The sequence below is a fragment of the Dendrobium catenatum genome, unplaced genomic scaffold (assembly GCF_001605985.2).
Source record: "Dendrobium catenatum unplaced genomic scaffold, ASM160598v2 original_scaffold_37722, whole genome shotgun sequence".
NCBI classification, from domain to species: domain Eukaryota; kingdom Viridiplantae; phylum Streptophyta; class Magnoliopsida; order Asparagales; family Orchidaceae; genus Dendrobium; species Dendrobium catenatum.
In genome coordinates, this window is record NW_021356180.1 from 1 (window position 1) to 13,942 (window position 13,942).

General features: G+C 37.5%; 1 protein-coding gene across 1 annotated transcript; it reads right to left on the reverse strand.

Moving 5' to 3' along the window:
- Window positions 1-11,192: 11,192 nt before the first annotated feature.
- On the reverse strand, window positions 11,193-11,920 carry LOC110106518. The gene is made up of 3 exons (XM_020836449.2): window positions 11,764-11,920; window positions 11,533-11,659; window positions 11,193-11,418 (listed from the first exon to the last, which is right to left on the reverse strand). The coding sequence occupies exons 1-3, from the start codon at window positions 11,801-11,803 to the stop codon at window positions 11,208-11,210; spliced, it is 378 nt and encodes a 125-aa protein (XP_020692108.2). The 5' UTR covers window positions 11,804-11,920; the 3' UTR covers window positions 11,193-11,207.
- Window positions 11,921-13,942: the final 2,022 nt, after the last annotated feature.

A 13,942-nucleotide genomic window follows, 5' to 3' on the forward strand; every position in this document is an offset into this window, starting at 1 on the left:
ATGAAGAAATTTTGTTATTGTGGGATTCGGCTCTGAAGATTTGAGAGAATCTCAACCATAACTCACCCATTCAAGTAGAGGGTTGGAATTATTCAACTTCTAAACAAAAAGTACTCCTTAAAAATTAATATATTGTTCTAAGATACCAAAGTAGAGATCACCTGAACTCAACTATAAAGCTTGACCTTGACTTAGACTAAATTTAGAGTATTGAGTTTAACTTGGGTAAATTAGGGTTTAAGAAAAAATTATATTTCAGATTAATTAGGTCTGTGTTTTATCATAAAAAATACAATTGCATGATCATATTATTAAATTAAAATTGAAGTTTAATATATGGTAGTATAAGTTTGGAGTTAGGAGGGTTGTATTGTAAATTGTTTACTTCGAGTTAAAATATTATTAAGATATTCTCTCCTCGTTAATAAAAAAATATGGTCCTGAGTTAGGATCAATTTTTAAATTATATTAATGACTACTATAAGATATCAAACACTATTTCATTGTATTAGTGCATTTTCATCCTCTAAATTGGCCAGGAGAAGTAGAATGCACAGAGAACAAGTCTAGAGCCCTTAAGTCTTATATGTGTGATACCATCGCCACGTCCCTACCGACCATGCCAGAACTTAAACTATAAATATACATATTTTTTAGGAAAGGGGTTCCTGTTCATGGACTTAGCTTTTCCCACTAAGAACCAAAAAAAGAACCTCATCTTGAGGAAGCGGTTTGTGATAAAAGAAGACGAATTTTCCCACATGGCCACACGAAAAGTTGGTGCAATCTTTATATAAAGACCTTTAGCTCAAGTAGAAAGCCAGAAGGCTATGACCCATTCCATGCAAACTTTATGTTGATAAATCCCTGTAGTCTGTACCTCACTCTACATAGGCAATCCGCATTTCGCGCCCCCAAGCCTAAGACGGTGGAGCAGTCGCCTTTCTACCGCATACCTAACCTTCACACTCCAACCAACACTTGACCACAAACTAGCCATTCCTGCAATCCCCACATTGCAAAGAATTTTTTTTGCAAACTGATCACCCAACCTCAACCATGCATGTGGTATTCTTGCCCTGTCACATATCTAGAGCATTCTAACTATCAATGGGAGGAAGATGATAGCCATAGTGATCAAAGACTGCCCACATTCTTGTCCCGCCAAACTTCACTGCCATAGCCCTATTAGCTGAGTGAAGTGTCGACGCTACTCGACCTAGAAGACACGACTTTGAAAGGAAAGCACCCCTTCTCAAAGCACATCGGACAATCTAAGCAAACATATCACGCCCTGTGTTGCGCAGTCAATGGCAAGACTATGAGACGCGAGTTAATTGTAGAGTAAATTCAGTATAAGATGAAATACCATCTCCCATCCATGTCCATGAAGAAAGAAGATGCCTTTTGCGCTAAAGAAGAAACTATCTCATGATGTGTCAGCCAACTGAACATAACCCCATTGATTCACCGTCCTGTCAGAAAAAATAAGAAAGTGGTGTCAAACAACCTGTCACCATGTGCGGTGATGGAAACTTATTCATAAAATTTGGCAGCTAGCCTAATTATAACATTATACAACCCTATTAAGTTCTTCTCTCTGTAATACTTCCTAATTAGAGGGGATTATTATGTTGTTGTCCCCAGTGGATGTCTTGAGAGAAAACAAATTCAGGTTCACTCAATCAAATTCGCCTAAAATTATCCTGATTGGTGAAAATGACTTAGTAAAACCTCCAAATAGTGATGCACTTAGTCAACAAGGTAGTGGTATGACCAGGTTACTACTCTCGTCCTACTCGCTCACTCTATAAAGAGAGCGCATCGCTAAGCCTTTCACACCCTGTGAATTGTTGATATGACATAAAAGAGAGCACGCTAAGATAAAATTCACAAAAACCTTGTATGCTATTGGATGTCGCCATCAGAAGGATCGGTAGGTCCTTCTGTAGTGAAAGAGAATTATGTCGTTTAAATAAGTAACAAGAAAGATTAGTAAGCCTAGCCACCCACCTTACCTAACGAATCTTTTTATGTTCAGATCGTAGCAACCTCTATTAACCTCATGGCTCAAATTGAGAAGAATTGCTTAGTCAATTAGTCTGTACATAGAATTCGATGTTAATCTTAATATACACCCTAACTCTCCAGTTTCAGTTTATTTTCATAAAAGGATGCCTTACAGTGTACCTCCTTATCGCCCAGTCAATATATAATTATTAAGTCAACAAGTCTATCCTCCTAATCTACCGGACCAGTTTCGAGTTCATGATCCTAGTTGTCATCACTGACTCTCGCCGAAAATATTATGCACTTGCTAATGTTAGTTACTTACCAAGATGATAAATAATTCAATTTCCCTAGTAGGTACCCTCTTTCGATTTGAATCCATACCAAGATCTGACGTGTTACCGTTCTTAGGTCTCTCTATTCTGGTAGGCTAATGAATGCGCATCCTTAACAAAAAATAGGATCTATTATTACATGGGAATTGCCATACATTATGTCGGAGCTATCTGCTATTCTACTACTTTACCACAGTGCTGCACTGGGCTTATGCCACTTTTCACATCACTCATGGCGCTATATAAAGGATCGGTCATTCTATCTATATAGGAATTCCATATCTATCTGTTATTGCTAACTACACAGCTATGCAATGAGCATAAAGTCATCTAGAGTAGATAAAATATGAGCGTATGTCGTAGGTCATGAAATAATGTACTGATTAAAAAGATTAAGAATTGGTCCTATATTCTCGGAGCGTTTCTATAGTTAGAGTCCGAGATAATTATTCACAAATCCTTACATAAATCATCTCTCACAAATTAAAGGATTCTTAAAGTTGAACTAGTTTTTGACAATAGCTGCCCTCGAGTCATTAGAAAATAATGATACTTGCCTTTCGATCCCAAGTACATTATTTAGAAGACTCATACCTGTTTTTGAGGAGATGTAAAGAATACACAAAAGAGTATATCAGGAACATTTTTGTTGAACTAAAGAGAGGGAAGGAAAAAGACCTCTTATTCGATCCTCAGAAATTGAATATCCTATAAGATTCGATCCCCTTTTGTTTATAGGCCTTTGAAAAAAGCTCTCCCTTTTGCTGACTGCTTTGCCACGCCACTCATTACTGGGATTGTGTCGGAGCTAATTTAAACATTGATTGAATGGAGAAGAGTGGTCTCTATATCTACAGATATGTTGAAGCTAGCTACAGCGCTACTCGTTATACCAATGCTCGTAAAGATGCACCTGCCATAAGCATTCACATGTTAGTCCCATCAGATCAATCTTAGGATTGTAGGCAGATTAAATCAGCATTAGAAATATAAGAACGAGGCTCATGGAATAAGATCACAGAAACTCGTGGACAGACTCAAATAAGCATATGGCGAATGTAGTAGTCATAAAAGCTCTGAAGTGAACAGGTAAGACAAAGTATAGAGGTTGGATATGAGAATTCACCACCATTGGTAGTCGCCCTTAAACACGATGCACAGCAAATACCAGCACAGATGAGGAAGATCACTGAAAAGGCACTAAAAGCGCCGGCAAAATATAGATCATATCGCATATATCCGCAATCGAGGTGACTAGCAACGCATGCCTGTGTAAGTCCCCTATCCTATGGACCTCGATACACTTGAAGAGAACTTCCATATCAGCTTCCACTCACCGCCTCCTAAAAAGAAAAGAAGGTAGGCCTGTACGACAAGATCTGCCCCATCTAAAGTTCCCCAGCCTTCAAGAGAAAAGTACATATAAACAACTGATAATTGAGAAGGAGCCAGCGTAAGGGAGCTGTTAATTCTCGTCGTCTGCAGAGATACAACCGCATTATAATGACCGAATCGGGTAGACTCCAAGTACCCGCTAATCCAGGAAGAAATAGCCAAGGCGAATATTAGTGATCGGTAAAGAACAAGTATCGCATTATTCACAAAGTGGTTTTGTACTATCGCAATATCGGGTCAAAATTTTAAATAATCTGTTCACAGCGTGATACCTCTGAAAGCTCACATGAACGAGTAGATTATTGGAAGATCAATGTGTGATCGGCAACTCACATCCAACTTCCGAGCGAGCTAAAATGCAACACTGGAGGGTCGGAATGATCTATATCTTTTCCCAATTTATACACATTGTCTTGTCCGGCTAATGAGTTTGATGTATTACCGTCCCGTATCTCTGTAACCTTACCACTCCGGCGTTCAGTAATTGTATACTCTTTCTCTACGATCTAGAAAATCTGTTTTGAAGTAGATTTTCTGGAGGTGTCTCAAGCTAACCCCTCACCCAGCTGTGTTGGGACCAATACGTTGCTTAAGAGATGGAAAACAAGCAACCAATCGGTCTGGGCCCAGCACGTCTCTGAGTGCATAAATACACTTGAGGTGGTCGACAATAACCTCTCGATTTGAAATGTGAACAACCTAAAGTATGCAAGACCAACATGCCGTGGAAAATTCTTCTCAAGAATATCAAATAACTTACACACCCAAGTCATTGAGATATGACTAGAGTCAAGCCCGGAGCTTCGCTTTCTACCGTAAAGGGTTTCAATTATACACAGAGCTTTTGGAGAATACGTCCTCAACTCTCAACGCTTCCCGCCTAAGTTATAGTGTTGCATGACAGAGGCTCCTGAGGATGCCATTATGCTTAAACCCGAGATGTAGAAACCTGACTCAGATATTAAAGTAGGGCCTCCTATATAGTTATGGTACGAACTTTCACAAAATAAACTTTTCGAAAGTAAAGAAAGGTGTTGGTCTGAAGTGGATTTGCTCAAGGGCAAGCTAGGTAAAGCCAGTGGCTTCGAGTCAAAACAGTGTACACCCTAATGGAGCGCCACCACACGAAGTGCCAGCTCAGCACAACAGCCACCTTTCGCAAAATCCCCTATGCCATGAATGCCAGCCCTTAAGATAATATTAACCTCAACACATATAGAGCACTCATACCCCCGCACTCACTCCCTCTTTAAGAGGAAAATATTGGCGAACCGCTCTTATTCCATAATTAAAGAGCGTAAGTGCTATGTTTAAAACAGATCTTCAATCGACGTTGCCTTCCCCCAAAAAGAGAGACGTTAAACGAAAGCAGAATTTACTCTTATATCATAGTAGATGGCTAGCGGTAGATCGCGGAAACGGATATGAGGAGTAGAGAAAAATAAGGATTCCCTCACAAATAAAATCTGCCCGTTTTGACCACCGACACTGGTCCATCCGCAAAGAGATCCAATACCACTTCACGCCACGCTCAACGATTGTGTTGTGTTCAAGAGAATTGGCTTTGAGCAGGCACAACATTACAACGCGCCAACTCACCTTGACAATTCCACTTAAGGGATGTTAGTGCCAATTGTGCCTCGCGAAAGTAACCAGAAAAACGCCTATATCCAAATTACAACTATAACTACATGGATCTAACCCTGACTTTATTAACTCTTCTTTTTTCTATTGAATCGCGACGGTTTGTGGACAATGCTTGTCCGCTCTGTTCCCACGGCATTTAAAAAAGTTTGTAACTTATAACAAATCTTTTCGAACTTTACAATAGCTGACTAATGATAGCCCAGGGCGCAAACCGATTTTGGGAAGTTGACTTGAACGCTTCGCAGGAGGAATGTTTGAGCCTACTTCCTCCTTCCGTCTGGTTATGTGTAGGAGAGAGCTACTAGTGAAATATGTAAAACAGAAAAGAAGAGAATGATTGTAGAGGGGATATTGTTGTTTGATGAGAAGATGCCTTTTATTCACAAAGTCGTGCAGATGGGTCGTCGAGCTTAAACTAAACTACTGCGCCTCCCCTCTTTTATAATCTACTTTTGGAGGGGTCCTCCCCCCCATCCAAAGGCGAAGGGTGTCCAAGAAACGATGAATAATAAATATCTCCCTAAACCACTTCTTGTCCTCTTTAACTGATTGTACCTCCAGATGAGAAGTAGAGACCATGGGCAAATTTAATCGTTACTTCTCCCATGTTTTGAAACTGCCATGCCTCTAATCCAGCCTTGACACTCGGGTTGGCCTTTGCTGACTCCATAAATTTTAAGTAACATAAATCTCAATGGTCAAGATCAATTACTGTTAACGAATTGCCAGCCTCTTGATTAAAGACTACTTCTCTACTACTCCCCGTACTCTTCCCGCTTCTCCTGGAGTCAACTACATCAATGCAAAGATGATTCCGGTGGTGAAACCTTATTAGAAAGGTAGATTCCCTCAATAGTTAAATTTTCCGAGGATATGTTTCCATACCGAAGATGAGATAGTGTATTCAGACTCTGAATTTCCTCTCTTTCGGTGCTAAATGACCGAATAGATCCTACAATGTCTATCAGTGAGTGCCTCACCGACACCACTTGATTTTGCACAAGTACGCTAATAAAGAAAGGCCTCTTTGGTTTGCCCGACAGCTGAAAGCATGATCGATCACTGGTGAAATAGCTATCAGCAGCGGCGTGATAGAGCGTCTCGTACCAGTAACCCCTATGACTCGCCCGCCGCCTCAGGACATATAGGTAGCGAATCGGCAATTTTGTTAAGAATCTAAATCCAAACTCACCCGTCAACAACCATCTTGGAGATTTCCCTCTTTCAATCTCCTCTGCCTCCGGCTTCCGAGTCTCTTGCCTCAGTTCCCCATACAAAGGTCTAGAGCAAGTATAAAGATAAATGGTTATTACAAGCACGCATCTCTAGGAGCCGATTTGGCACCAACCGAGCCGAGAGGAAACTAAGGCATTTATGAAACGAACCGATCTCAAATCACTCAATTTACCAACCAGATAACGAAGTGGATTCTTGTGAGAGCAGACTTACTCTCTTGCGCACCAAATGATTACCACCTCCATGGAATAATTCTAAAGCCGTGAAAGAAGAATTCTTTGTAAGTGCCTGTAATGAGAAAGGTTTTGTTCTAGACCCAGACTAATGCTGTTTCATCATCTTCTAGAGAAAGAAAAATTCGAATGGCTCAAACTCCTAACTTTCAAGCCAAGGCTCCCTGGATTTACCGCTGATTATCGCAGAACAGCGCAGGCTCACGTACCGAGATAACCCAGCGGATTGACACCACAAAACCGCTCGTCCACTGTCCAAATATACATGTATCTGTGGCTGAGGGTACGATTAAGTGGCAAAATACTCCATAATCTACGTGCAGAAGTTGCTCTGTATTGAAATGGACCGAACCCGAAGTGCATAAGTCCGATTAACTGTTAATGAACATATGATATTTGGCTGACTTGCTTACTACTTAAGATGTTGAACTGAGCTACCGAACAGCAGACTGTTCATAAACTGAATAAGCGCTCTTCGGTACTCACTGCTAAACCACAAACTTGATTAGATATTACGTTGGTGTTCATTTACAACTGGAAGAGGCACAAGAATGGGTGGCTTTTGGGGCTTCAACGAGAATCACTTTGTCATACTTTATTAATAGGAGGATTGAAAAAATCCTTGATAGCATAGGTTCCATATTAGATTGATTTTGGAGCGGAAATAGTTCCTTCTTAAATACGCTACTTAGCATGAGGTAACTTGGATTCCATTGAAAAGATAAAAATCACATTTCTATCTCTAACCCTAATCCTTTAACAGCCAAATGCGTTAGAGGAATAATACTCCAAGGAGATTATGGCGATTGAATAAGGACTATTCCCCGGTCCAACAGGATCTTGTGTAATTTAATGGGTGGATGATAGGATGCAACCAATTTTATTCCACTGTAAAGAAAATTTGTGGTACAATCTATTGAAAGATTTCATTACTTCATAAACCGAAAAGGGTCTCGTAAAACCTTTTTGCTCTAAGAGATATAAGAGATAATAAGTTAGAGGGAGAAAATGGTGGTTTGGAAAGCACCAATATAATCTCAACTCCAGAATAAGCAGGAAAAGAAGAAAGAAAAGGATATTAAATAAATAAAATTTCGACACACCTCAGATGGAATTAAGAAATCATACAATCTAAGTGAGGTGAAAAGAGAATGGAACTATTTCATAAAAAATAAAGTTAATATACTTAGGTAGAAGCCAAGTAGCTCCAGGAGGTATCCATCAAGCAAACATATTTATCTTCGCCTGCAAAATAAGCGGTGCGGAAGGTAGGAACTGGATTTAAGGTCACGCCCAAAAGAGATACGGAGTGTGATTAAGCGCTTAGCTACTTACAGTATGGGAAAAGAAGAGGCAGTTCACCATGTTAGGTATGATAGCCTCGGACTTCGACACCTCGAGACATTAATTGTGTAGGTTATGAACCGCCCAATGCAACCCTACCAATATGTCTCTGTAATGAACATGATCCATAATCAGGTGTTGGGCCTCTCTTTGACTAACCAGATACTAATGAGACTACACAAAATAATATGTCAGCTCAGAATAAGTGGAGCGCACTTCCGTCAGAAGATTTTCGATTGCATCCCACTCTGTAATCAAATCAACTCTTTAGGTCAAGTAGTTGAGACGTGCTATTACTAGAAGGTAGCTACTCTATCGAGAACCACTAGAATAGGGCAGAAGATCACAAGCTTTAAAATGATGTAGAATCATATCTCTGAATATATAGGTATTAAGGTTGATCGCCTTGTATTATAAGACCTGCTAGTTAGGGGCTGGATTGAGGATGCGAGACTTTCGTGCTGACCCCTACTGATATTGGGGTCAGGTTCCAAGGATTATTATCAGCAAATGAAATATTTTGGTGAGAAAAATATTTCGCGTTCTTATGGAGTTCGTATGGGTTAGACAGTTATAGTTAAGTTGGTCCACGCCGTACCACAGTTGAAGCGGTGTAATTATATGTTTGGCCGTTATATGAGAATATTAGTATGAAATTGTCTATAGAATCTGACATGTGTGTCTACCGTGCGCTGCTTTATGCGTGACATAAAGGGGGACTGATAGGTGATTTGTCGCTGAATGAAGAAACCCCTTGGACGGATAGGAGCAGTATTTTATAATTGATTAATGGAATTACCAGTTCGGTCTACCTTTTTTCTATTTATGTACAAAAACAATAATTTATCTGCTCTATAATATGATTTTATAATTGCACTCATATGTATTGTACCTGTGAGAGGATAGGTTGATGGTATTAGTGGTCGGCTATTTCGCATGGCTACGGGCGCAGCACGAAATATATATTATGATAGCACGGCTAAGATGCAATCGAAATATATATGCCAATGTGAGTGATATCAAAAGTGGGCCATTGGAAAGCGGCAGTTACGTAAGTTTGTGTGTTTTAGATTGAGTCGACTGACAGTGGATACGTGTGTGAACTGGAGTATGGTGGCCTAATGATGAAGCATTAAAACGGCGTCATACATTCGACAGTCACGTCTCAATACTGTGCTCTGGATAGCGATCCATCCTCGCTACTTAGATGTGGGGCTCTGTTTGGAGAGCTTTAGATCGGACCTAGACTAAGTATGAACTATCAGGTGTTCAGGATGAAGAACACGACAAATCAATCCCATCGAGGATTTTGGATAGACGAAACATTATTAATATGCGTGGTCGCAATATCTGATGTATAATATGTTAGTAAAAATTACTCATCACCACTCCGCTCGGAAACGATCGGATCTGTATGTATGCAGCATTGCTTAATTGGTCGGGATCAGTGGATTATCGCGTGAGGTTGCGCACCACGCAGGTAAAATACTGCAGTATTGAATATTGTTCTCTAAGAATGGTTACTTTGAACTGCCTAATGTGTGTGCTTTCGAAGAATGCCCTCTAGCACACACACTACGGCCTTCAGGTGCGCGCATGTATATCGTCAAGGCTTTTGTGGTGCTGGACTGACTCTGGAGTATCTTAGAACAGGATAATGCGTAATTCACAGATATGCAAAATTTATTCGATCCCGGAGGGATTTGTTAGATTCTCTTACCCTACTCCCTACCAAACAAAAGCCTCGATGGAGTCGAGCCCTTTGAGCAAAGGGGAAAGTATGATGTAGGAACATCTTAACTAAATGAAGCCTTTAGGAAAGTAGTGTTATTCCTAAGTTATGTTATGACTAGCCTCTGAGACTTTTTTAGCTTGTATAAAATATCAAGTATTGTAAGAGGTAAAGGAATCATTGAATGATAATCATCCGTTTGTTAAAGCTTTGAAAGCTTCTTCATTCTTCTCTTCGCTTGGATTGGGAATAACCCCAAAATCCTTCTTGAAGGTCGGCATCTTCCGACGATCCACTACATCAGAACTATACTGGCTATATTCGCATCAAAACAAATCCAATGACAATCAAAAGTTCAAAAAAGCAAATGATTATTCAGAGATAGACAATGATGATGCTACTGATCAATCTACAATTAATAAGATGATTATTACTAAGCCAAAAATAAAATTTGAGAATACAAAGTTCACTATTGTTCTGAAATTGCTTCAATGTCACCAAGGGAGGATCAACAGTTACAAGTATTTCTTTCAACTTCAAGATCAGGCATATGCATTGAGTATGTGCTTCTAATTCCATTATAGAAGAGCAGGCCAGGCATATATCCTTCAATTTAGATCAATGTTTGTTTATATCTGCTTGCACTTGCCTGACTCTCTAGTTCTTCTCCCTACTCAACTTGACATTGAGTTTTTGATACCTCCCTCTATTATCATTTAATGCAACAGGAGATGAGCTAATTGCTTTCACTACCAGGATGAAGTTTTTTCACCTGCCACCAAAATGCCTAGTCCCTCATTCTTGAAGAAATGCTTGCTGATTGCAAAGCTATACATGAACCGGTTCCATGTCCACAATCACCATGCATGATCCCCTTCAAACTCTTTGGAGAACTGTTTCTTTCAGCTTATAGCCATTAGTATTTATTTTGATTTTAATTTATATATATGTGTCCCTTTAGTTTTTAACATATTTTAACTATATTTTGATACAGAATAAAGAACGAATGGAGGAGGATAGCACATTAACAGTTATAATACAATATATAGGATATCCTAATCAATTGCAGCATTAACATATCCAATAAAATTCATCCTTCGTTTTAGAAAGGATTCAAGCAATTTCTACATACTTTTAATTGACGTACAGTTCTACAGAAGAATAAAACAATTTTATAAAATCAACTTGATTGAGTGAAAAAAATTCAAAGTTAAGAATTCCAATTGCAAAAAACAGAATTAATAAAAAAAACCACCATTTCCAAATTTGCTCCGATCACACCCTTTCCAATATGCCCAGTTCCGGGGAAAAAAAAAAAAAAGATAGAAAAACAGCTGATGAATCTGCAGCAAATACACCAAGGCACGAAAATGAGACAGAACAAATGAAACCTTCATTTACGCGAATCCATACCTGCATAATATATTTCAGCTTCTCCTTGGAAGGGGGATCATTGTGAGGCCCAGGTAAGTGCTTATTGATGTCACTGAAACATTAAGCACCAGCGATAAATTTTGATGAAAACAACAAAGTCAAAAAATCAATCTATGCATTCTTCGATTCCTTGAGGGGAAAAGTGATGAAGGATAGGATGCCATACTTGTATATTATGAGAACGGCGATGTAGAGATCCTCAAAGGCGAGGTTCCTCTCTCCCAAATCGTCCTTGATTCGGTCAAACACCTTATCACTGATCTTCCTTATCTGCCTCTCCTTCCATTGCTTCCCTGCAAAATTTCATGAAAAAGCTTCAAGCTTTCAGCTCTACTAGGGCATATATGAGTAAAAGAAGTAGCTGATGCTTCCTTCAATTTGGAAAAAGAGCGAGTACCGTGGAATTTATCTTGAATGCTCGCCAACACCTGCCCCATGGCGAACTGAGCAGTTCAACGGATGAAGGCTAAGACTTCAATCCCGATAAAAACAAAAATTGGGGCATGGGATGAGAAGATTACTGGTTATTAATGCCTCAAAAGGATTTGAGATGCACGCATCAAAGGTTTGGATAATACCACGGTGGTACATTTCTTTTGTCTTTTGTCTCTTTTTTTTTTTTTTTTACTTTCGCTTTTTTTTTTTTTTCTCTATATCAATTAAAGAAATAAAAATTGATCGCAATCAGACCGTCAACGAGGTCGAATCAATTTTTGTATTTATTTATTTATTTTTATTTTTATTTTGTCTATAAATTATGTTTAACATTTGATATTTAAACTTAAAATTATTTTCATAAATTTTAAAATATTTTATGACGTATTAGATACCTAAAAAAATCTATGTTAGAATATATCGATACAAAGAAAAAAATTTATTGAATTTATATTGAAATTAGTGGTGTATGTAATGTCATTAGAATAATCTTATCGTATTTAATTATAAACTCTTTGACATCCATCTTGTTATGTTTTGCATCTTGACATTTTGACTTTTTTTTTCATTTAGAGATCTTATTATGACGTGTTTTAAAACTTGTGCCTAATTTGATAATGTTGTAATGTGCTATTTTATTCTTTGATATGTTTTTATTATATTTTGCTATGTAATAAAGCATATTTTCTTTTATTTTGTAACAAATCATTTCACAATATAAAAATAAAATATTGTGATGGGCATATATACTCTTGTGATGACATATCAATATATATATATAGGTAGTAATCAACAAGTTACGATCATTAGAAGAAATGTGTAAGGCCACATTAATGATGTAGGTGAAGAGTTGAAATAACCATGCATATAGTTACAAGTCTATATATGATTAGATGGGCATATATATATATATATAGAAGTTAATTATGCCCAAAAGAAGGCCACAAAGTCTACAACCTAATTATATTAGTGATGGCTATCTAATGTAGCTAGTAAAGCACAAAAAAGACTAATTAACAAAAGCATTTTTGCTTTTTTCATACGTTATGCAAACATTCAAGTTAGAATTCCCGTTGATATATATAGAGCTGGCAACTTTAATATATAGGGGATTGCCTTGCATCAACCCATTAGGGTTTGAAAATCAAATAATTAGGCTTTGCAAGACTAATTAAGGCAGTGTCTGATACGAGGAAAAAAATACTCTGTAAATACCATCTCTTCTCAACTGAGGAAAAAAAGTTGGAATTATAATTTTGTTATTAAATATTCCGAGTTTAAATTAAAATATGAATTTGAAATGGATCAGAAATTATAGATTATGTAGAGATTAATTGTAAGGATTCATCATTTGAAGCTAAAGATGCGGATATCAAATGTCTAATGAAACATGTAAAACTAATCTTTTCCTAAATTTTAAGGACGAATCAGGTTCTTGTACTTCAAACAAACACTAGTGAAATTTACGTCTTTCAAATGGGTGTGGGCCCCGTTGGTTTTTTTACCTTTTCTAGAATTTTCACGTAAAAATCTTGGTGTTATATTTTTTCATGTTTGCTATATATATCGTATAACGCTAAGACAGAAATTTTTAACTCTATCGCCACGTATATTCTATTCTTGCAACTATAAATATTATATAACTACTATACTATATATACTATATATATAGTATATAATAGTAAATATATATTATATATATATAATATATATATTATATATAATTATATATATATAATACGCTAATATATATATAATATAATTTATTTCTTTAACGAAGAGGATTGGCCACCACAACTTTCCTAAGGTAATATAACTCAGCTTCAGCAGTGAAAAGTGCAACAGAGTCTTTGTTTTCTACTGGACTAGGGACATTAAGGACCTATCTTTTTACTTCCTATTGGAAAATTTGAAAAAAACCCCACGTTTTTCCTTTGATGTACGTCTTTCTATCCATGCCTACATCCATGTAAAAGTCTGAATCAAAATATCTATAATCTTAAAAAGAAGTGTTGTTGCCTGGATACCAAATACCTAGTTTAGTTTATATATCATATTGGTATTTATTTAACTCATCTTTAATTATCACTACCTTAAACTATAAATATATATATTTATATATATTAATATATATAATATAG